Source organism: Mytilus galloprovincialis, chromosome 7 (genome assembly GCF_965363235.1).
Source record: "Mytilus galloprovincialis chromosome 7, xbMytGall1.hap1.1, whole genome shotgun sequence".
Lineage (NCBI taxonomy): Eukaryota > Metazoa > Mollusca > Bivalvia > Mytilida > Mytilidae > Mytilus > Mytilus galloprovincialis.
Genome location: NC_134844.1, coordinates 31,518,649 through 31,544,547, shown reverse-complemented (window position 1 = coordinate 31,544,547; position 25,899 = coordinate 31,518,649). Strand labels below are relative to the sequence as shown.

Below are 25,899 nucleotides of genomic sequence, written 5' to 3'. Positions count from 1 at the left end.
TACATTTCGATAATGACGGGGACACAACTTAAATTGTTGTTCAATCTGTCTTTCAATTCTATTCTATTTGGTTAACAAAATGTGGAAATGAAAATAAGTAGTGTGCCACTTTCTAATTATTTGTTAACGATTTAACAATATGCTTACCTTCCCATCCTTGTCTGAAACGAAACGTTTATAAAAATGACATTCACTAAATAAATTTAATTTAAAAATCAAAAACCTTTGAATAAGGCAGTATACCCCTTTTTTAAAATTACAAATTGACTTTACAATCCATATGTAATCTCACTATAATAGAAACAAATGAGGATAAACAAGAATGTGTCCACAGTACACGGATGCCCCACTCGCACTACCATTTTCTATGTTTAGTGGACCGTGAAATTGGAATAAATTCTCTAATTTGGCATTAAAATTAGAATGATCTTATCAAAGGGAACATGTATACTAAGTTTCAAGTTGATTGGACTTCTACTTTATCAAAAACTATCTTAACCAAAAACTTTAACCTGAAATTTGCACTATCATTTTCTATGTTCAGTGAACCGTAAAATTGGGGTGAAAACTCTAATTTGGCATTTAAATTAGAAAGATCATATCATAGGACACATGTATACTAAGTTTCAAGTTGATTGGACTTCAACTTCATCAAAAACTACCTTGACCAAAAACTTTAACCTGAAGCGGGACAGACGGACGGACGAACGAACAGACGGACGGACGAACGGACGCACAGACCAGAAAACATAATGCCCCTCTACTATCGTAGGTGGGGCATAAAAACCAGATGGTTAACACCAAATGCAAGAAAAATATGCACCAAATTAGATTATATTTTGTTTGCAAGTATCTTTTGTATTGTTTGTTAACAAAAGAAATTGTTATTTACATTGCTGCAATACTAATGGTATATTTTGTGAATATATTTGTCTTTTAGAATTTGAATCTTTGTCAAGACAATAGCAGCATTTGTAGTGCAAACCTCTTACAAACTTTAAGCCATTATACAACTGAATGCTAAAGAAAAGTTTGATTGTTTTGCATATTCTATTTGTTTCGATGTTTATTCTTTCATTGGAACTAAGATTTACATCAAGAAACCGTAAATATGTAGAGTTTCAGTTTCTATAAAGTGTAACCAGACTTGATTGTAATATGAATTACTGTCAGTGAAGTTTTAATAACTTACCCTCTCTAAATCTCCAAGACAGGAGAAAAGGTTCTTTCTTCTTGAAAAATCTTTAACAAAAACGATATATATAGTTAATAATTATATAATACATATATATTTGATATTCCCAAAGAAGCACATTTTTAATAAATTGAGAAAAAAAAACCCCAAAAATCCATCGAATATAATATAACTTTTAATTGATTGCAATATTTTATCAATTCTATATTTAATGAGAACTGACACGGTCACAAACATACAAAAAGCATTTTTAATAGATTTGCAACAAAACACAAACATTACAAAGAAGTTATTGTTAAAACTCTATTTTTTCAAGTCTTTATTCATATTATTGTACACCAAAACCAAATACTTTTTCTTTCTTATCAGGATGTCATGATATCATACCTATGGTGTTATATGCGCCTGATTTACAATATGTCAATAAGGGTTGATTTTATGCAATTTTTTTTTTCCATATCAGTTTGTAAACAGGATTTATTTTTAATCAATCCATTCATAACTTTGAATAACGGTATACTTCTGTTGCCTTTATTTCTTTCAGAAAAATCATTCACAGACGATAAGAAAATCAATTTTCAAAAAATTTCCCATATAAAATTGACTCTTTGATTTGCACATGCTATTTAACCAACATATTTTCAAGGTTTACTCAGTCTTAGTTCTTGGAAAAAAATTTTGCTTGAAATTCCAGTATTTTTTCTAATTTTTTTTGCTTTCTTAGTCTATTTACAACAATCGTGCTTGAAATGATTATGACCTCAAGGACTGTATTATAAATTCAAGTATATTCTAATGGTGTAAGTTGAACTCAGAATTTTAAAGAATTACATATTTAAACTCAGAAAATTTTAACAACCTTACACAACAAGTGCTTATTAACAAACTCATTCGGCTTGAATGGTTAATCCTTCCAATAGACTAACAGTGTTCACTACTCGATATAAGGAAACTTCTCTTAATAAGGATTGTTGTTATTTTGTTGTGATCATTGTTCAGTCAACGAAATAAAGATAAACGGTGCATAAAATTTGCAATTTTCTTCTATGTCGTGAAATGTAAAGATCTTGAAATGTTACTTTAACATTATCATTTTCAATGGCAAAACCTATAAATCTTAACATATCAAACGAATGAAAAACAAACAAATGTCATACATTGTGTAGATTTTTTTTTTATAAAGCCTTAAAATGTGCACCCCAAATATGTCAAAAACCGAGATTTTGGTAAAATTTTGAAGGAATTATTGTGTTCAATACTTGCGTAAAATAAGTTTACCTTCTTCTAAGCAGAATTGATCCAAGTATAATGCAAATAACTACAATTAATACTGCTAGAATTATCAGGGATATTGCCCAAGCACGAAGTACACAGTTAGGATCATCGACTGGACAATCACAGTAATATCCGTTCAAAACATCATAACACACATAGGGTGGAATACATGGTGAACTTTGACACTCATCAATCTCATCTGTACAGTATTTCCCAGTGTAGCCTGGAGTACATGTACATATATAGTTCTTATCAAAGTCAACTGCTCTATGTACACTCCTACATGGGTAATTTCTCTTGGCTGAAAGAGACAGAAACTAGTCATTATGATAAAAACTACAATAATTGAGCAACTATATTTAGGCTAAAAGAGATGTTTAAAAGTATGCAAGTGTAGACATACTCATATATCTTGTGAGCTTTATGAACACAGGTATCTTACACTTTTTTGAACTGGGTCCGGCTATTAACTGAGAAACTAAGATAAGCAAGAAAAATCTAACATTGAGAAAGCAAAATGACGTCAAATCACTATTGGCAGGAGAAAATTAACAAATAAACGAGCAGTCGATATTTGCTAGACGAAAAGTTAACATGTAAAGTGAACAAGGGATGTACGTATAGCAATTCAACCTATTTTAAATGGTTTTCCAGTCTTTATTTATTAAAAATATTTATTTAGTTTTGAAAAACGATTATGGTTACTAATGCACATACGTGTACAAACTCCTTTCTTTTGACATGGAGATTCCATTAGAACAAATTGGATGGTTATCACAGTAGAGGTTGCATTCAAATTATCTGTTATATGGATCTTTACAAAATCATTCCCGGATGATGACATATTCTGTTTATATGTAATATTAGCATAAATCCAGGACAATGTATCTTTGTCATGAGGTAAATCATGACTGAAATTTCCGCAGGGTTCAGTTGTCAACTGGAAAGATAATGAATTGCATTTGTTTTACAACACAATACACTGTTATAAAATATCTGTTTAAAACAAACAAGTTTGACTCAAATCAAGAACATGTAGCACACATAACTAGAAATGAATTGTTAATAAATCTTGAAAGGAATACACAAATGTGTCACTGATGACTCGAGGATTACTGATCTTTCCGGTTTCCCTGTCTGAAACAAAAGGTATTGGAGGGATTCAAGTAACTAATAGTTTACAAAAAATAAAAAGATGTGGTATGATTGCAAATGAGACACCACTAAACCAAGATCAAATGAAGTGGAATCTAGTTTTCTATGTAGTATGTCAATTTTTTTCGTCATTTTTCTCTTATCTATTTTGGCTATGGTGTTTCAAATGCTTAATTTTTTCAAATATAAAAGACATCATTGTAGAATGTATTCCTTACAATCTACAATATCAATTTAACAATCAAACTTAATTACTAAATAATATTTGAAAGAGAAATTGAATAATTGAAAAAAAAACCAGTCAGTTGATGTTCGTTATTGTTCTGTGATTTGCATGTTGTGTCGACTATTTTATCGTTTGCTTGAGCCTTTTTCTGTGATGAATGTTCTTACGTATGTTTGTGTTTTAATTCGGATACTATGTGACAAATTACAACACATACATACGCAAGAACATTAGTGTTGTAATTTGTCGATATTTTTAACATTGCCATAAAACGGAAAGTTTGGCTAGCCAATTAACCAGGTTCAATCCACCATTTTTTTCTTATCATATAATGTACCAAGTCCGGAATATGGCAGTTGTTATCCAATTGTTCGTTGCTATGTATGCTGGCGTTTGATTTTGTTGCACTTTAGTATTCCTGTTGTTGATTTTTTTCCCTCTTAAAGTTGATGTTTTCCCTCTGTTTTAGTTTGTACACTGGACTTGTTTTCTCTCAGTCGATTTATGACTTTTAAACACCAGATTACTACTGGTGCATTTGTCATGCTTTTTAAGCTGATTGAAACAAAACTTCCATACCTTGACTTTGTTTTCAAAAATACTGAAATACATACATTTTGGTGAAGAGGACAAGCTTCCAGGTCTGGCACTGATGTTTTAGTTTTAGATAACAGTATTCTGCCATGTAAAGGTTCTGACACAGATATAAATAAATCCTGTTTTTCTATATCATAAGCACCAAAGGTTGCAGAAAACTCACTGGACCATTTTTCTGTATTAAAAGCATTCATTTGCTCTAAATAGACCTATTAAAAAAGATGGCACTGTTAGCACTTAGATATTTTGATAAACTGATATTTGTTTGGTATGACAGTCATTTACGCAAATAGATTCTATTTGATGGCTAGAATGTCAAGTTTATTTTGTTTTATCTCTTAAAAGTTCGAAACACCAGGTTCATATATTGATATGCAGACAGATAACCTCAGAATAAATTTTTAAAGCACAAATGTATTTCTAGATTTGCATGACAAATTAAATCGTTAACGTATAAATGAACGAACTTACACTAAGCGTGTATTTATCGAGTGATTTTTTACCTGAAATCTCTTACAGCAATAATTTCAATCTTCTCTAAAATATATTTTATAACAAGATTTATATGTAATTAAATTTTAGCTGTGCCTGCATATGGAGAAGGGAAATATCGATTTATAGGGTATTAAATGTTTGCTATCTTCCTCTGGACCGATCTTCATAGTTAACTTCACTATTTAAATTTTGATTACTGTAACAAGAACTAAGTACCAGAACAGGTTCTGTTGGGTCATCATGGAGAATATTTTGTCCATACTGAGTCATAAAGACAATTGGTGGATCATTCAGCTGTGTAACACTGATAGTCAACGTAATCAATCTATGAACAGGAGTGATCAAGTGATCTCTCTGAACTTCCTGTAATACAACTGGTATCTGTTCGTTACCAGTACAATCTCTACATGGGGTGTAAAGTAATCTGAAAGCAGAACAATGCAATTTTCATCGTATTCGAGTGATATGGAGGTACTTCGCTTTCAAAATTTTGCCCGCAAATGTAGATCAATTCAATTGAAACAAATTTTTTACTGTTATATGGATTAGCTATCGATATACAATACAAAGTAAACTAAATGAACAGAAAACCTGAACTTCATTCCTTTGCTGAGATGGGAAATGGTATAATATTATTTGTTCCTAAAATTTGGAACGATACCAGGAAATTCTGTCAAATATGACAAACAACATATTATCAATATACATTAATAAATATGTTTTATATATACATAAGCTAAAATCTTGTTCATTTGTTTGTCGGGCGGCAGTTCAGTTCATTTTATAAACAGAGCACTAAATGAAATCATGCTAGCAATAAGCCTCGTTTGACTTTCTGATTCTCAAAATATCAATTCCATCAGGAAATTATTTCATTTAACAGTACCACCTTTCCAGGTGATGATGTTCTACTTTCGTTTGAATAGTGTTAAGATGATACATAATACAGAGGGTATGGCAATGACACAGATCATGAAAGGTCCACATACATATCAATGCACTTGACATTAAACTAAACTTACATTCCTGTTTTCGTTAAAAATACGGTTCCATTTATATCAGATACATTAAAAGATGGTTCAATGTAGTACTCAATCACATCATTTTCTTCATCAAAAGCTCTAAGAGAATATTGTATGGTGCCTGGATATAAAAATACATTGGTTGAATGAATACCTTTTATGATTTCACTGGACACTGTAAATGTTAGAACACATGAGCTAAAGATACAGACATTTATATCTGCATTACACCATTATTTATAAAAGAGTGTATCTTGAAACTGATCAGTTGCATTAACTTTCTCGTTTTAAAATGTTTGTCAAATTTTATATTATTCTTTTGATAAAATGAACATGTTAAATGTATGTCAATAAAAAGAATTTAATTTCTCCATCATAAATAAAGGCAACAGTAGTATACCGCTGTTAAAAAAAACAATATTTCGTTAATTTTCAATGTATTGTAACAAAACACGAGGTCCGTGACCATCAATACTTATATTGAAGGTTGAAAGTGAATTGACCTACAAGTCAATTTTGTTTAACCAAATGTTACTGTCATCTCTTGGTGGCAACTTGAATATTGGCACCACTTCTTAAGTTTTTGTTGTATTTTCAGTGAGTAATTGAACCCAAATTCGATTTGTTTACCATTTTTAACAGTTATTGCATCTATCATATAAAATTCACAAATTGGAGAAATGTAGATTCTTTTTTCACACTGATACAAGACTAGGTGACATAAAACACAAACCTTGATCTTCATCCATTATTAAGATATCAGGACTCAATAATACAGGCGGTGAGTTATAAACATTCTTATCAACAACAGCAACAACAAACTGTGTTTCTTCTGAGAAGAAAGATCCTTCAGCAAATCGTCTCTCTCTATGTGTGGTGTTTGGTTGCAATGATCTTGTATTGCAAACCTGAACAAGGGTATGTAATAATTATATTGCATGATATATGTCTGATGACAACAATACCACCTGAAGATCAATTGTTTCTGTCACATATAATTCGTATCTGATGTGGTGCATGTATTATTGCCATCATGAATGCCAACTAATACGTTTTAATATTAATAATTTAAAGAGGGTCTACGAAGCTTCGTTCTTCTAGTTTGGACATTTTTTGCTTTTTTTTGTTTACAGGAGATTATTAAAATTGACTAACTAGAATACTGCCAGCTATATTTAAAAAAAACCCAATGGAATGTGGAATTTACTTTACATAGGACCTTTAATACATAAATTATTGCAAATTAGTCTTTATCATCTTTGAATAAAAGTCTTGAAGCAGTGGATGAAAAGTTGCGGACACGAGTAGATAAATTGCGAGTGTTAGAATATATGCATACACTGGCTCCTTGTTCAACATTCTTTGCTGAAACAGTTCTCTATCTGACGTCTGGAAAAATGACTTTCAAGTAATCAAATCAATACATTTATCTTTTTCATTATGTGTTATGTTTGCAACAAAAATTATGTCTTAAATCTAAGGTTGTTAAAAACCTCTTTTTACTCAAGTGAAACACATAATTCTCTAAAAGAAAATCTAATCTAACAGATTTCGTCTTTCGTCCCTCTTTTATTGATTGTAATGCATGTTGATCAATATTTAAATGTACCTTTAACGTAAGAGTTGCTTTACATCTTTAAAGTTCATTCAAAGCTCAATACATAAAATGTCAAGTCAAAACAGTGGTAGACTGGCTTAAATTTTGAAGGATATCTTTTTTGTGATGGGTCATTTAAAAACTAAGGTATTTCTTGGGGAATAGTTAAAAAGTGTTCAAATATTATTAAGTTTTTTAAGTATCTCTCATAAAAATTAGTTGTCTTGTACACGGTTCAAAGTTGTCATCAAATTCAAATATTAACTGCCACGCGAAATGACCTTGTACATGTAGCTTGAACATCACTTTTTATAAAGTTGATATATGTCAAAGTGTTTTATCATGCTTTTTCAAAAATATAATAAAAGAGGGACGAAAGATACCAAAGGGTCAGTCAAACACGTAAATAAAGATAAAAAGTATGGGTCACCGAACAAAGGTCTGTCTGAAATTCTAAGGGAGAAAAGATCTTAACCTAATAAACGGTTTTTTACCTGTCAGATTTGCTCTAAATGCTTAAGTTTCAGAGATATCAGCCAAAAACTGCCCTTTACCCCTATCTTCTATTTTCAGCCATGTTGGTTGACAGGCGGGATCATCGGACACATTTTAAAACTAGATATGCAAATGATGATTATGGCCAACTTTGGTAAAGTTTGGGCCATATTTTTCAGAGAAGAAGATTTTGGTAAAAGTTAACAGACGACAATGGCGACGACGGACGATGGACGCCAAGTGATGAGAAATGCTCACTTGACACTTCAGGTCAGGTGTATTTTAAGTTATTTATCTTAGTTACAAGTTCATATTTTGCAAAGTTGAAGAAAAAAGAATTGTGTTGATAAAACAATACAGCCGTGAATATGATGCAACACATAATTTTCTATATGAACATTGAAGTCTTACACATGAACTACATACTACTCTCAAAATTTGCGCATTTCATTAAAGATCTAGATCAAAATTATTTCATTTATTGATATTACTTTTACTTAAGGATCTTGACATACTATGAATGACTAAACTATTTTATTCAATAAGACTAATTTTTCTGTTTAGTCTGTTTTTTATGATATACATTTGACGTGAAACTGTACTTATGTATCCCGTCATACTTTGAACCACACCATTATTTTATTTATTATTATTACCTTTACTGTTAAATCTGGTTTTTGTTATATCTACTTTACGTTAGTCTGCATTTATGTATGCCGTCATACGACAAAATTATTTTTATGTCTACCTGTGGTAATTTCAAACGCGCAATTTTACACCAGTAATGAAAACCTTCTTTCATTTATGGGTAGACTTTACATAGATAAATTCAGCCGTATAAGAAAAGCAAAATGAGAATGTTAAATTTGATGTATGTCTTTTTGTGCTACTTTGTTACATTTGTTGTTTATGTAGTGATATTAAGATGATAACACAATATTGACTGTTGTACCCCTATTTTTGACATTTTTACTCTTTGAGTATGTTTGTTTTGTTCATGCATCGTTGACAATGTAATGGAATTTGATGCAACTGTCATACAAGTGAGAGGTTTAGCTAGCTATAAAACCAGGTTGAATCCACCATTTTCTACATTAGAAAATGCCTGTACCAAGTCAGGAATATGACAGTTGCTATCCATTCGTTTGATGTGTTTGGACTTTTGATTTTGCCTTTTGCCTTTTGATTTTTGATTTTCCTTTTTGAATTTTCCTCGGAGTTCAGTATTTTTTGTGTTTTTACTTTTTGTTAACTGCTACTTCAAAATCTAAGATGGAGGAGACACCCGAGCCCTCTTAAAAGGAATATTAACTAGTGTGTCTTATCAAAATGAGAGATAGATATTAGAATCCCTCCTGTGGAAATGTTCCAGCAACAGCACTTAGTATGTTTACATACACATAACACATATGTGATATATTGCCAACATGACAAGTCTCCACAAGAGACCAAATGACACAGAAATAAACAACTATAAGTCACCCTACGGCTTTCAACAATGAGCAAATGTAACATGTTTTAATTCAAACTGATGTCTGATTCTTACAAATATAGAAAACTTTTGACAAGAAAAACAGTATAAACATTTAGTTTGTAGACATGTTGATATTATTGCAAGAATTGCTATCTTTCACCTTTAAAATGACACCTTACAATAACAATAAATAAAAAAAAGTTTGGCAACACGTTTATAATATCGATGAAGTGTTATTTAAATATTACTGGAATGTAAAAGTGCTTTATTTTTTCAGCTTGCGCTTTGAAGATTTGATTGTGTTTGTTTTGATCAGTTTCTTAAACATTGGAACAACATGATTTTATAAAACCAATTTCATATTCTAATGAACTGCAATATGTGGAGGGAAACATTTATAATCAAGTCACTGTATAGAAAAACTACAACTAAATACTTACAAAAAAGGTCTGAGTTCCTTCTGCATTTTTTGTTTTTCCTTCAGAGCCATCACATGTCCTATATGAAAGCATCCACTGCTGTCCAACTAATGTAATCAAATATAGTAAGTATTAACTAAAGGATCTAATAATTCTGTATTTCAATATGATATCCTTCTTTAACTTCGTAGACAAATGCATGTTTAAATTTCAATAGAACCATGGTTTCGCAAGATCGATGTAACAATCAAAATTGCTATGCCGTTGAATTTTGTGCAACAGTGCATATCAAAGTGGACTTTTTTGTTGGTGTGTTTATTAAAAAACGTTATATACATAGCATATAATAGTAAGTTTCAATGCATCTAATCATTTGTTTTTGGGGAATCAACATTTTGACAATGTAAACAAGGGTTTCAAGTAGTTTTTTAACCTATTTGTCTTGTAATTTTTTGAGACGATTTTTAAAACTTTCCTTATCAAAACAGCCATGTCATTTCCGCAAATGTTGATTCAATTTGGGGCTGTCTTTCCCGAAAGAAGAACATGTCATCTCATTAACAACAAACGGTTAAAGGATGGACATGCAGAAAACTAAACATGTATAAATTGATGACCCCAGCTGACATCGCTCTATTTTGCAGTTGAAAATCAAAGCAAAGTTGGGATCCCGCTAACATGTTTAACCCCGCCACATTATTTATGTATGTGCCTGTCCCAAGTCAGGAGCCTGTAATTCAGTGGTTGTCGTTTGTTTATATGTTACATATTTGTTTTTCCTTCATTTTTTAACATAAATAAGGCCGTTAGTTTTCTCGTTTGAATTGTTTTACATTGTCTTATCGGTGCCTATTACAGCTGACTATGCGGTATGGGCTTTGCTCATTGTTGAAGGCCTTACGGTGACCTATAGTTGTTAATGTCTGTGTCATTTTGGTCTTTTGTGGATAGTTGTCTCATTGGCAATCATACCACATCTTCTTTTTTATATAGACACCTGAATGAATGACCCTTCTCTCAAGGGCCTTATAACCATAATATCAAGGATTTATCTGTAGAAATTTGAAAATAGAAAATATAATTAATGTGTGGTGAAGGAGTAAGTTTGGTGAGTGTTTTGGTCCTAAGTATTAACTTCAATAACTCATGACAAGATAATTTATTTTATTAAGTTGATGACAAGACATGTGAGAAAGTTAATAAAACTCTGTCAAAATTTTATATCCAAATTAGAATTTTGCGAGATTTGACAAATTGTCCAGATTTTATTAAATTTGAGCAAAGGAGTTAAGAAACTAAATATTTAAGTCAGATACAAAATGCCTTTACAAACATGTTAAAGGATCTCATTGTGGATGAAAAGGCCTTGTGTTTCCTATTCAAAAAATCAATTAAAATTTACCAGTTTTCATTGAATTTTTATTGATTGGAAATACTCCGACAACAAAGATTTGCAATCAACAAACACAATTTGAGGAAAATAAACCCACGTACGAATAATACATAACTGCTCGCTTTGCCAACCGAATATCTCCTTTCTATGAGTACAATAAGAAAATGTAAACAATGAATATGAAAAAAAAGTAAAAAGAGAGAAAAGTACATATTATATTAAAAGGCTATATGTATCTTCACGGATTATACATAAAGATACTTACTTGGGTTCCAATAAATAAGAGAAATTTTTGAAACTTCATCTTCTTCCTGTTTGCCTTCAATAGTTATATTCAAAGGTCCTGGCATAGGCAGGTGACCAACAGGTGTTATCGAGAAAGAATATAAAATAGATCTCATCCTACAACAATATTTAAGAAATCATTAAAAAAACGCGCGTCTGGCGTACTAAATTATAATGCTGGTACCTTTGATAACTATCATCAGTGACGCTCAGATCACAATAGTTGTAACGCCAAACAAGAAAAAAGTTGAAGAGCATTGAGGACCAAGTTATCAAATACTTATTAAGACTTACACAGGACGTTAGTTCGTCAGAATCAGTTAAGTTATTCTTTGTTTTGTCCTACAATATTTCCAATAGACATTCATGTTCTCACACTTTGAAAAAACCATTGAAAAAACTCGAGACTATTTTATTTTTTACATCTTTCGACTAGTGCATGTATATTTGAGCAACAACTGTGGACTTTTCACTTCCACTTGCAAGTTCCTTGTTTGAGTTAAATATCTCATTCATCAAATCACAATAAATATGCACATTTAATTTGATTTCAAATATGTCAATTATGACATCAATAATAAAACCAGACTACTACATGTAGTATATCTTCAAATTCAATAATCAATAAAATTAAAATCATTTTGAAAGGATTGAAACAATTTTACAATTGTTTTCTGTATATACAACATGATAGTCAACCTTTTCACTTATTGTACGTCATAAACAAACCTTTTAAACAATAATCTCTCTACCATATCCTCAGTTTCAGTAGGATTTACGATATATGGCTGGAAATTAAGTGCTACATCAGCTCTGTAGTCTGTTGTTAATTCCTCAACGTCTAAAGGCTGCAGCATGATACTTTGTCCTGGCATTAATCCTATCAAAAGGATAGTTTGTAAAAGTATAAAGAGTAGCTATGGCTATTACACATGATTTCTGCTTCTAATTATTGCCTTGTTACATATTATGAATCTATGAGGAGAACATTTTAGTTATTCATGAAATTTACATTATATTCTGATCTTCAAACTTACTGGAACCAAGTACTTAGATATAGGAAGATGTGGTATGAGTGCCAATGAGACAAATCTCCATCCAAGTATATATGAATTAGCTATTATAAGATATAACATAAAGTAAAGGTTTGTTTTAAAAATATTTTATAATGTTAGTTTTAGTGTTCCTCTCTATCAATTCATCTTAATTCACCCCATTGCAATTAGTTTAATTATATAAGAATATATCTAAACTATTATTGGAGAGCCACAATCAAATCATCAGTATAAAAGAGTAGGTTAAAAAAGAAACATTCTTACAATCAAATTAGATTTGATTTTCACTAGATATTCATACTGAACTAATACACATTTTTTTTAGGAGGCAGCTGAAGTCTGTCTCCGGGTTCAGGATTTTCTCACTATGTTTAAGACCCTTTGTTAGCCTTCAGCTTTATCCTGCCATTTGTTCAGGTTATTTTCTCTTTGACATACTCCCCATTCCAATACTTAATTTTATACTAAGCATTAATGATTTTCTGTTTTAATTGATATGACATATAAGGTGATGACTTCTGAGATGCTATATAACTTCAAATTCAAGTAATCATTGGATGGAAAACAGACTTCAATTTGAATACTAATGCTGAAATATTCAGTAAAATGATTACAATCTTTTGAAATCCTTAGATTATATATCATATAGTTGATTTTCTCTTGTTATTCCTTATATACATGATTGCATACTAGTATTCCTTATCAAAGTCTTCTAGGATATTTATCAAATTTGAAATTTCGGATACCAGAACTGACTCAAAATATATTTAGGTAATTGTCGGATACTTATGTTACTACATATAATTTCAATGTGCCAATTAGGCAATAAGGCAATATAGTTCATCTGTTTTATTTACAATAGTATATTAACAGAAAGGTAGAATTTTTTTTATATATAGTAGACATGGGGATAACAGTAGGAAAGTTTTACGTAAACTGTCAAAAAATTAAAACAACAACAACAGATGACATTAATAGTAAGTTAATTGCATATACCATCAGGAGTTGTCACAGATAACTTTGGAATGTCTCTCTTCTTTCTTCTGGGAGAAAACCCGTCATAGTCAACACGAATACTTTCCCCATGTTCTGACGTTTGTAGTTTAGTCTTGTTGTTTGTGATAGTAACGGAACCAAGAGATTTATTTGAACATAACATAGCTTCATTGCATACTCGCATTGTCATAAACAAAGTTCTACCAGGTTCCATGTGAAATGTTTCACTCATATCAACACTTGAATTGATGCTATTATTCTGAATCTGCATAACTGATAATGGTCTAGCTTTAAATCCATTTATGTAAAGATAGCCATCCTTTATCATTGCTGAACCTGATGCATTAATTCCAACCCACTGGCAAGGTAGTATGTCATCTATGTTTTCAGCACTTCCGATACACATATCTAAAATCATAAAGACGTTACAAATAGGTCAATTTGTTAGCTTTATTTATTCAATATTGTATTGTTTTTATACTATTTAAAACGTTGTTCTGTTTTTTTGTAGTATTTAATTAAGTGATGCCTGTAGTAAAAAATAATATACAACGGAATAAACAATCAAAAACACCAAGTAGAGACGTGAGAAGCTCACTTATGATATCCCAATTTAAGAATTTTCGGTAACATGAAGTCAAGGAAAAAAATATTTAAAGCACAATTCAAAGTTCCGAAATTGTTATTGGTAGCTTTCTGGTAAAATGTATCGATTATTTTATATACACGTTTATACATGTTCATCAGAATAAACGACTATTTTCAAAGAGGATTTTTATGAGCCATGAACCTGAAACTTTGTCACAAGGTAAAAAATACTGACATAAAGCTTAGATGAGACAGACAAACATTCTGAACGACGGCAGACAAAAAAGGTTAAAACAACAAACCTGACCACAACGGAAATTTTATTTAAACAAATTCAGAATTTTATAATTTATTCTAAAAAAGGGAAACAAGTTTTTCCATTAAAAAAAAAATATGGTGAGATGTTTTATGTACAGGTTTGTTACTCCATTGTTGTATGCTGCATTGCTATTTGGTTTTTCTACTAATAATACATGTAATGCTGCTTGAGGATTGAAACTTGTGTCCAGAAACAATAAATATAAAAATTCCATAATTAAAAATCTGTATGTTCCTGTACATATATAACTTTGTTATAATAAATAGTCCAAAGCTTGGCAGATTCAGTCATCCCATCGCAAAAGTAGTTAAAAAATTAATTGACATCCCACACTTACCATATTTAAAAATAGATTCATCCTCACTAGCAGTAAATGTCATCCCTATAGATGTTGGATCTGTTGATTCCCTGGCATCTTTAGGAAATACTTCATTTGGAAATTCTTCTGTTCCAGGCAAAGTATTGTTCAAATCATCTGTTTCTGGTGGCACTAGCAATACTATTACTCCTGAGAAAAAAGATGTATCTTAATTTTATAAGTAAAAACTTTTAAATAAATGATACAATGTGTGACACATTTTTGTACTTCTAATAAATGAAATATGCTAACTTAACTATCAAAACTTAAATCAATTATTGCAAGCATAAATGCTTTTTTATTATAAATGTCTGTAAAATAACCATTACTCGTTTATTTGTATTTTTGTATATAATACACAATTTTTTCAAAAACTTTAATAATGCTTATAAACATACTTTTCATATAATATGAAAATACCTTTTGTTTCATTCCACTGTGTGATTGCCCCACCACCATTGATACATCTCACAGAAACAAAATATGAAGTATTGTGATGTAACATTCCATCAAAGGTTTTATTTTCTGCCACCATTTCTCTTCCAACGGACTGAAATTCCTGTAAGTCTTCGGCTCCAACTGTATAACCAATAGCCCATTGAATATCCTATATAAGATAATTTTAAACGACAAAGGGTAGAATTTGATCAATGCCTGGAAATGAATTAAACCACACAAGAAAAGATACAGAGGACAACCCACTATATCCACTATATTACAGTGTATTAAACCACACGTTTGATCTTTCACGTACAAAATGAACAACGTCCAAGGTGGAGGCACGGTCATGCCTACCTTTTTTAGATATTTTTTTGATATTTGTTAAAAGATAGTCCATATATGTACTATAATATTTGTGAAAGACACACTTAACCAGACTGCAATACTTATTGCTTTTGTTGTTTTTAAGATCATTTAAATTTTAAACCTGGTATCTATGAGTTTATTGATTTTGTTAAAAGAGTAGAAAATCAGAAACCTGCTTACCGCAACTTGGCTTTCATCATCATAACATCTCCAAAATGCTTTTATTGTATCTGTAGATGCCTGATAATTTACTGGTGTGAATTCCCCTTGAGTAACATCTATATAGATCTGAGAATTCATTATATCAGTGTCAAAAACAGGTGGTGTGTCATCAACATAAAAAGCGCTGGATGAGCTAGTAGCTTCTAGGCCTGATCCAAGAACAGCTTTCACTATAAACAATAAAAGGGTGCAAATAAAGTATACAAGCTATTTATAATGTGAATGATGAAGTAAATTTTTGTTCAACCCACCATTGCTTTCTTAAATGTCCTGAACCAAGTCAGAAAAATGGCCATTGTTATATTATAGTTCGTTTCTGTGTGTGTTTACATTTTAATGTTGTGTTTCTGTTGTGTCGTAGTTTTATTATATTTGATGTGTTTCCCTCAGTTTTAATTTGTAACCAAGATTTGTTTTTTTCTCAATTGATTTATTAATTTTAAACAGCGGTATACTACTGTTGCCTTTATTTGACCTTTTTCATAACTAAATTAAATCAAAATCTTGAATTGACACCTCAACCTAGAATTTCATTCGTATTTTTATTTAAACTTAGTAGCAAATAGTATACGTAGGTCAGTTATATTGTTTCCTTAGTACATATGTATTTAATATTTTTTGTTCATAAGAGTTTACTGAAAAATGTCCCTAACAAGTTTTATTAATTTATTAACCCAAGTTCTCAACTAATTACCAAATCTGAATTTAAAGAACTATGAGTATTTTCATTGATTAACTGAATGTATCATCATATATACTGTTATTTGAAATAAAACGGTTTATTATATTTCAACCAATCAAATCACTTCGTATATGCTTTTGAAAAACTTGCACAGAATTCGTTAGATTTAGTCATGGCAAATACAATCAACATTAAGTTTACAAGTTAACTCAATATAGTTCTCATTTACGAACATTCCACAAAGCATATTCAAAAAGGTATTAAATAATTCATTTTAGGAAATTACTATTTGCACATTGAAGACGGACTTTATTAAGTGTATACATAGTTTGTATGAACTATTTAAATACCTGTTAAATAGTAAGCCAGTGTTTTATTTTCCAGATGACCTGTTTCATTAACATGTGTCGTTACTGGTGCAAGGTTTGTATCTTGTAAGGTAAATACATAATTTGTTCTATCATTAAGATTGCAGGCTGAATTACACATATATTTAGAACACATTCCTTGACATGGTAAACAAGGTGTAAGTACTTCAATAAATGGTGATACATCAGTTAACAGTTTTTCACTTCCTATACCAGCTTCAAATTTTATAACTGGATTTTTTCCACCTCTAAATGGGTCACCATAGCGACAAAGGGAACCTTGTGGTGCTGGCATTATCAGATCTTTGAAAAAAGCTTTGGTTGAAAATCTATTAAACATGTCTGCATTTTCTGGAACTGTGTTTTCACGATTCCAAACATGAAATACTAATTTTGCCTTGTTACTGAGATATGGAATACCACACATCATTGTTAGTTCATCTCCATCAACAAACACAAATAAACACCATGAGATCTGTAAACAATAAGAACAAGATGGTCTAAATTGTTATGAAATAAAAATTTCAGAAAATAGTATTAGACAATGTGTTATATATTATATAACATTATATTTATCAATTGTTGGACATTCTGATCTTTAAGGTTTACATGCTGATCTGTGTTAATTTCACAACCGAATCAAAATATTCTTTCAAATGTACATGGTTTTTGATGAATGTGATAATGAGATGCAACAGAACTGATCTTTCTTTAGTAAAAAATTCAGAAAAAAAAATCTAACAAAATCGATAAATATTTTCCTTACATCAATAGCATCATCCCTTTCAGGTCTTATTTCTATCTTAAAATCGTGGAAATGTTCAGAAGGATCAAACTCTAAACTCATCTTTGTCTTCATTGGATTAAACGTATTGTTGTAAGACTGGCACCAGGTAATTATCATTGGGTCTTCACCTAGAGGAACAAATGGGCATGGTATAAAATATAGAAGGATGAAGAAACTACATTCAGTCTTTAATAGTTATTTGGATTTTTTTCAGAAACAAATGACACTGTTAGCCTTGTCATGTGATTTTCTAGGGAAAACAATCCCTTTTGCAATGTTTATTTTATTCTGTTTCACAACCTGCCAAGACCATTTGTGGATTTACTTATAACATGTAAGAACAATTGTGGATTTACTTATACCATGTAAGAACAATTGTGGGTTTACGTATAACATGCAAGAACAATTGTGGATTTACTTTTAACATGTAAGAACCTTGTTAATAAATCAGTTTTTAATATGAAGTGGGTTTATAAAAATATTGTAATACAAACTTTGCATAGGCTGCATTGATTTATTATCGCTGGGTTCCATTCCAGTTTATTATTTTTAGTGTAATACCTATTATGGTGGGTATAACCTGATATCTTGTTTCAATTTCCACATTGGTCAAGACTTAATTAATAAATTGTAGTCAATTCCAAGCTAAAAAATGTTGAAATTTTTACAAAAAAAAAATATTTCGCAAAGCATTAAAAATGTTGGAGTCTGCCAAGGAAGGTGTGAGCATGTCCTGCTTTCATATGATATAAGCAGGCATTGTGATGTCTCTATGGTTTTTGTTGTACACATATGGAGAAAACCTTTAAGCTACAACTACTACTCGCTGTACGAAATGATTTCAGGGAATTCTTTCAAGTTTTCTTCAAGGAGATTTTGAAACGTCTTATGCATTTTTATCTACTTCTACAGTATACATCTTCAAGTTTTATAATCCTGGTACCTTTGATAACTTTTTGATTTATGCTCCTTTACATTTAGAATTATTGGTTGCCTTCCGAATGACATATACCCATTACGCAAATTATTAAAATGAAAAAAGAAAAAAATGCCTGTAGTAGCATATATAATTTAATGTCAGTGAAGTTTATCTACACAGCAGTCATCATATAAAAAAGTATGATTTGTAAAAAGTTACCAGAAAATATCTGTATACCACAAGCTGTCTGTGTGATAGGTATACTAGTGTCTATTGGAGTCTCTACAATACTTCCATCAGGATTGTTCACTATTTCATACTCTTGTGTTGTTGTATTTAGCACTGGTTGTTCTGTTGTTGTTGAAGTTGTTAAAACTGGCAATGTTTTGTTTCCATATTTGTTGGTTAAATATTCTGTACAATTACAGTAACTGCAATCCTAAAATCATTAATACATACACTCATTAAACAAATGTGCTCTACTGAAGACAAGATGTTTTAATTTTTTTTTTACTAAAATCTGATTTATTGCACTATTGCTGTTATAATGAATACCATGTCAACAGCATTTCACAGGGCACCCCCTGTAGTGTTAGTTTTATTGAACAAACAGGGAGATTGTTCAGTAAATTATTATTAATAATAAATGGTTAGATTACATTCTATATATCAGTATTATGTAAATAGATTACTACAGAAATTAATATCCGGAAAAAAATTACATTCGTGAACCGCTTTGACTCTGTATATATGCTAGTTGACCTGGTCATGACCTCTTGATCAAGGATCACACGATGGAGGCAAGTTAACAGACAAAGCAGTTTGTATATATATTAATTATGTAGGTGTACATACTTGGTTGCGAATTGAAGTACATTATATTAGTTTATTTATTTATGAATATGTGATATATTAAATGAAGGATGCTTCTAGGATTGTAGGAGTTTAATCTTTTATCACTGATCATGATCATGACGATGTCCACAACACTTTAAAGTTTTAAGATTAAATAATGTTGAGACACATGTATTGCTGAATAAATATAGCATATAACATATATGCAAGAATAATAATTATATGTACAAGCCTACTTCTTTCAAAATTTAAAAAAAAAAATCATTTCCATGAGTATGTGCACACAATGCTACTATTACACTATTAAACTCATTGTTTAGTCAACTATGACATCTAGGACTGAAATCAAAACATAGGTTCAGCTGTGCTTTGAATTTTAACTTCATCATAATAAACAAAAAAAGATTTGTTTGTCCTTAGAAGAGTCCGAAACAATAGTTATAATGGTAAATTAAACTTATCAGTTTATTACAAGAGTGCATGATATAATTTAAAGACAGCACATTTAGACTTATGTTTTGTCAACTCGATGATTTTTTGCATTTCATCGAACTTAATGCTTCAGAAAAAACTTTGGCCTTATTTATGATCCAACATGTTCTATTTCCAAAGCAGACACCTTGGTTAAAATTGAATTCCAGGAACCACATTGTTCTGGAAACAAGGGTAGGGGTTAAATGTATCTATGCAAAAGTTATGTTCAAAGTTATGAAAAAAGGACGATAATAGAATTTCCTGCATAAATCATGCACACTTAAGGGGTTGATCAACTCTTTATTGAAGTGCAAAACAGAAAAACCAAGGTGTAAAATTTGTTTTTAAACAGATCATTACAATTATCGAAGCTTTCGGTACACTTTTAACCGTTTTCGAACACTCTCATTTAGCATAAATCTAAAAGGCTATCGTTAACCAATCCTTTAATCCAATACATATTATTATCAAACAATTGCTATTAACCTTCCTATCCTTATAAACATATATCAATCAGATAAGTTAAGCCCTATTCAATTGATGTTTATATATTTGATTTTGATCTTGTAGTGCTACTATACTGTCCCATGTTTTAGGGGGATGGTTGGCGTCTAAAAATATTTTCCCGGGGTCCTTCATTTCTCTATCCTGAGTGTAATTTCGTTTGCTTGTTCTGCATTCCTGTCACGTAGTATTGCCATTTTAGCGCTTTTTTTACTAGCCATTGTAGTGGTGTGCTTTGCAAGCCATAACACTAAGTTCAACCAAAATCAATATCCTGTACCAAATCAGGAATATGTCAGTTGTTATCTACAGTCTGTTTGTATATCTAATATGGCATTTGCTTTTGATGGAATTTCATAATTTATGTAATTCCGTTGTTCAACACATCATCATTGTCCACTATCGTATTGTATGTTCAGTGGACCTTGAAATTGAGATAAAAGCACTTGTTTGACATTTTTAATTAGAAATGATATAGCACAGGGAATATTTCTACTAAGTGTCATATTAATTGGATATCAACTTTATCCAAAACTACCTTGACCGGAAACTTTAACCTGAATTGGAACAGACAGCCGATCGGCCGCACAGACCGAAAAAAACATGATGTCCTAAGTGGGGCATAAAACTGTTCAATATTAACACAAACGAGGTAAAAATATAGTGAGTTGTATTACACATGATGTAACTCGCAACCTTTGATAACTCAAACCTCAATTACGTCATATATTGAGTCACCGATCTATAAGGTATCGAATTTAAGTTGAAAATTGAATACAACATTTATATGATTATATGAAACTTTAGTATAGAATCAAATTATTGTCATTGCATCAGCTATTACTTAAGATATTAATGTATAATATGCATGGTAATATACATGATATACATACAATTGGAACTGGATCCATCAAACAGCATTCACAAACATGGGCTGCCCAATCATAGTCTTCCTCATAAGTGAATGTAGATATTTCATCTTTTGGTCCATCCCAGAACATGACACCAGTGATTGCTAGACCATCTCCTCCCGCTGCCTTAATAGATATCTGAAGAAACAACAAAAGTCTTAAACAAATCTATACTGAAATAGAAATAGGATACAAGCGTTAGACCTAGTTAAACTGCATCATTTATAGGAATTAAATTTAATTCCAATATCTCAATATTAATATATATTCCTCCTTTTTATTTCACAATGTCATGCTTAAGTAATAGTTTAAACCCATATTATAGCCTCATCATTCGTTTCATAACATGACAAAATTTCGAAACAATCAAACGTATTTCTTCAATTAAAATACAACCTCGCACAGTTTATTTTTTCTTTCTGAAACTAAATTATTTTTTAGCAATTGCAAGTATTAGATCTTCAAATATAGTATTAAACATAAACTGCTGTTTCAATTTTTATTGATTATAGTTTTAGAAAACAATCATACAATGGTTTATTCGAAGCAACCTACATGATAAACTCCACCATTTTCAATGTCGGCTGGCCTAACATAAGCACCGGTAAACATCTTATTCATTATATTGTCTCGAGCCAGCTTTATAGAGATAGCATTGTCATAGATCAGTGTATCAATGTTCTCTATACGGTGATGTAACTTCCATATGGTACCACTTGGATCTCTGAATCCTATTTGCTCAATTCTTCTCCAATCCCCATCGTTTATCATAGATATATGTCTGGACGGACATCCTGGACCATCAGGGCTAGGTAAGTGTATAAAAGTACCTGCATTTAACAGAAATGATATGTGATACTATTGATTGTTTAAGAGCCTAATTTTCTTTGATTTAAACCAATAAAGAAATGTCAAACTAGTGAATGTATCATCAATTTTTTTTACAAACATCAAATTCCCTCCTAAAAAAAGAAAAACATGGCAATCAATTTAAATGTTTGCCACATCCTATTACCTCTCGTGCGTTACGCGGTATTCTTAGGGGACTTTAATAAGATCTTAAATGATAGAAAACCGATATACTAGATTGCTATGAAATCAGGTTTGACCCATCGTTTTTGTCAGAAAATTACCGGGTGGTCCCTTCCTATAATTTGACATACGGGGATATGATAAAAAAATGGGTCATAACTTGGCGAGATTGTATACAAAAATTACCCTCCTTTTTATAATATACTCTATAAAAATGAATTTCAGTTGATAATTGTATATTGATTTGGGGTATGTATAATCTTCATATTAAACATAAATGTGCTATTAGAAATCTTAAATAATTAAGGGTCATTAGTATATTAAGTTAAACCAATTTATCTGAAAGTTCCCCTTTCAAATAAGTTAAAAAATGATCCCGGGACATTTGTCTCCTGATTTGTATATATGTATTGATCATTCTGTTTCAAATATTTATATAAGTATATATAGAAACTGAACTTCTGTGAATGTTTTATCAAAATGGATACATTTCTTTAAGAACACCCCTACCAAAACAAGAATGTGTCCCCAGTATACAGATGTCACATCTGCACTATAATTTTCTATGTTCAATGAACCGTGAAAATAGGATTAAATCTCTAAATTGGCATAAAAACTAGAAAGATTATATCAAAGAGAACATGTTTACTAGTATAAGTTGATTCGACTTCAACTTCATCAAAAACTACCTCGACCGAAAACTGTAACCTGAAGCGTGACGAACGGACGGACGAACGAACGGACGCACAGACTAGAAAAAATAATGCCCATAAATGGGGCATAAAAATATCGAAATAACCCCCTCCTTCCTAGGAAAAATTGTGCCAGTGGTTTCCGTTAATATGTACCTTTAATTTTTTTTATTTTTGTTAGCATTTTTATACCTGATACTGCTTTTCCTGAACTGAACCATACTTGTTCCTTTAAAAAATCGTTTCCAGCTACTACTTTCCCTCGTGTTGGTGTTGACAAGTCATACAATACTGGTGGAGAATCTTCTATTGTGTATAATCCTGCTTTATTTGTTACTTTAAATTGTACAATATATGGTGTGTCTTTCTGATAACAAAGATTAAAAATAATAACAAGAGGCTCTTAAGAGCCTGTGTCGCTCATCTTGTTCTATGTGCATATTAAACAAAGGACACAGATGGATTCATGACAAAATTGTGCTTTTATGATGGTGATGTGTTTGTAGATATAACTTTACTGAACCCTCTTGCTGTTAACAATACATTTATCTAAAATGCGCTTTGCCCAGTAGTTAGAGAGAAACACATTTTGTAAAAATTTACCAAAATTTACAAAATTTATGAAAATTTTTAAAATTGACTATAAAGGCCAATTACTCCTTAAGGGCTCAATTGACCATTTTGATCATGTTGACTTATTTGTAGATCTTACTTTGCTAAACATTATTACTGCTCACAGATAATCTCTATCTATCTACAATAATATTCAAGATAATAACCAAAAACGGCTAAATTTCCTTAAATTTACCAATTCAGGGACAGCAACCCATCAACCAAGTGTCCGATTCATCTGAAAATTTCAGGGCAGATAGATATTGATTTGATAAACAATATTACAACATGTCAGATTTGTTCTAAATGCTTTGGTTTCAGAGTTATAAGCCAAAACCTACATTTTCCCCCATTGTTCTTATTTTAGCAATGGCGGTCATCTTGGTTGGCGGGCCGGGTCGTGGGACATTTGTTTTGAACGAGATACCCCAGTGATGATTATGGCCAAATTTGGTTAAATTTGGCGCAGTAATTTTAGAGGAAGAGATTTTTGTAAAAGTTAACAGACGACGCCGGACGACCACGACGACGGACTACGGACGCCAAGTGATGAGAAAAGCTCACTTGGCCCTCTTGGCTAGGTGAGCTAAACATTAACTGGTTATCTTAATATCACGTTGTATTAAAATGTATCTAAATTTTGGTTCCATGAGATGAATACTAAAATCAGTTAAACCTTTTCAATGGAATAACATGTTTGCTTTTTCAAAATAGAATTCCATAATAGACCCCATATTAAGGTGGTACCTAACACTACAGGGAGATAACTCTGTAATATCAGCTAAACGTTTTAATTACGTTGCGTCGTGGAGGCAATATAAAGCTTCTCAATGATCAAAATTAGTGTTTGTCAAACTGCTATATAACCAGTGTAATTTTTCTGATAAAACGCTTGGTTCAAATTATTTTAATTTTTTATATTTTTGTAAAAGGGTCAAAGTAAATACTTTGTCAAAATTTTATGAAATTTAAACGAGCCAAATTAATTTTAGTGAAAGTGTTGGGTACCACCCTAACAAATTGTATTTCAGTCAATCGAAAATGTCAAACAGATGAACAGAAAGATATGCTTGTTGTGCATATGGTAAAAAATTGCAAAAATACAAATTTAAAATATATATTTTAGGAAGAAAACATTTCCATAATTGTTAACCTTTGACAAGTGTGATACACTGATTCATCAACCACAAGTATATGATACTCACTGAGACTAACGACCGCAGATGAATGTTATATTGCCAGGGGTTGATTAATCATTGAATAAACTTATATCAAAACTTAATAGCTTTATGTTAAGACTTTTCTGTTATCCATCTTCAATATTTTAGTACTTATTTATCATATTTAACTGCTGCTTGTTTGGTTTAACTTTATATGCAGTTGAAGTTGCTACCTATTAAATATGTTGTAATTCTAGAAAGTATGCTTAAAAATAAACACCTAAATGAGAAATAGAAAAACGAGAATCTGCATGACGTCATGAACGTACTTGATTAACGTTGACTAGAAACTCATTTTTTCCCGCGATAAACATACTATTTTATCAAAGAAGATTCAATATGTTGTAATCTATGAGAAAATATATACTTTATAGTCATATCATTATTATAATTATCGTAATAATAAGTCACTTAATTTATCTAATGATTTACATTGAAGGAACAACACTATGTGTAAAACATACCTCAAGTTGTAGATCAACAAAGCTGTATCCTGTGTAATTATTTGTCAACTCTATCCAGTCATGCAATAATGTTTGTATATTTTGATCAGAACATGAGGACGAATTCCACAAAGAAACTTCAAAGGTTTCTATACCAGACTCTGGATCATCATAATCCTCCCATAATACTTGTATAGTGCTGTTATCAACAGTGTAGGTTACAGGCTGTGAATAAAACAACAACAATAAAACTCTTTGCAAAAGTGACATATATCGCGATTGAAAGTTGATTACACGCCTTTTAGCTTTTTGAAGCACATGATTATATTTTCTTGGAAATAATTTAGATAAATATTTTTAAAATCAAATTTTTGACAACTATATTTGTGCAAATTTGTATAACAAATACCACAGTTTACAGGAACAG

The 25,899-nt window shown here is 31.0% G+C and overlaps 1 protein-coding gene across 1 annotated transcript in view; it reads right to left on the bottom strand.

Moving 5' to 3' along the window:
• Positions 1 to 25,899, bottom strand: part of LOC143084181 (uncharacterized) — a 41,018-nt gene that overhangs the window by 4,158 nt on the left and 10,961 nt on the right. Inside the window, exons 12-33 of the mRNA XM_076260591.1 lie at positions 25,494 to 25,697; positions 23,390 to 23,564; positions 22,029 to 22,303; positions 21,456 to 21,611; positions 18,949 to 19,168; positions 17,790 to 17,938; positions 17,006 to 17,498; positions 15,932 to 16,143; positions 15,365 to 15,551; positions 14,924 to 15,094; positions 13,680 to 14,087; positions 12,358 to 12,508; positions 11,609 to 11,745; positions 9,972 to 10,057; positions 6,699 to 6,873; positions 5,966 to 6,086; positions 5,160 to 5,367; positions 4,466 to 4,657; positions 3,188 to 3,410; positions 2,474 to 2,771; positions 1,193 to 1,242; positions 148 to 161 (exon numbers count right to left, since the gene is read on the bottom strand). Coding sequence (XP_076116706.1) covers positions 148 to 161; positions 1,193 to 1,242; positions 2,474 to 2,771; positions 3,188 to 3,410; positions 4,466 to 4,657; positions 5,160 to 5,367; positions 5,966 to 6,086; positions 6,699 to 6,873; positions 9,972 to 10,057; positions 11,609 to 11,745; positions 12,358 to 12,508; positions 13,680 to 14,087; positions 14,924 to 15,094; positions 15,365 to 15,551; positions 15,932 to 16,143; positions 17,006 to 17,498; positions 17,790 to 17,938; positions 18,949 to 19,168; positions 21,456 to 21,611; positions 22,029 to 22,303; positions 23,390 to 23,564; positions 25,494 to 25,697 — 4,305 coding nt within the window. The remainder of the gene's footprint in view (positions 1 to 147; positions 162 to 1,192; positions 1,243 to 2,473; positions 2,772 to 3,187; positions 3,411 to 4,465; positions 4,658 to 5,159; positions 5,368 to 5,965; positions 6,087 to 6,698; positions 6,874 to 9,971; positions 10,058 to 11,608; positions 11,746 to 12,357; positions 12,509 to 13,679; positions 14,088 to 14,923; positions 15,095 to 15,364; positions 15,552 to 15,931; positions 16,144 to 17,005; positions 17,499 to 17,789; positions 17,939 to 18,948; positions 19,169 to 21,455; positions 21,612 to 22,028; positions 22,304 to 23,389; positions 23,565 to 25,493; positions 25,698 to 25,899) is intronic.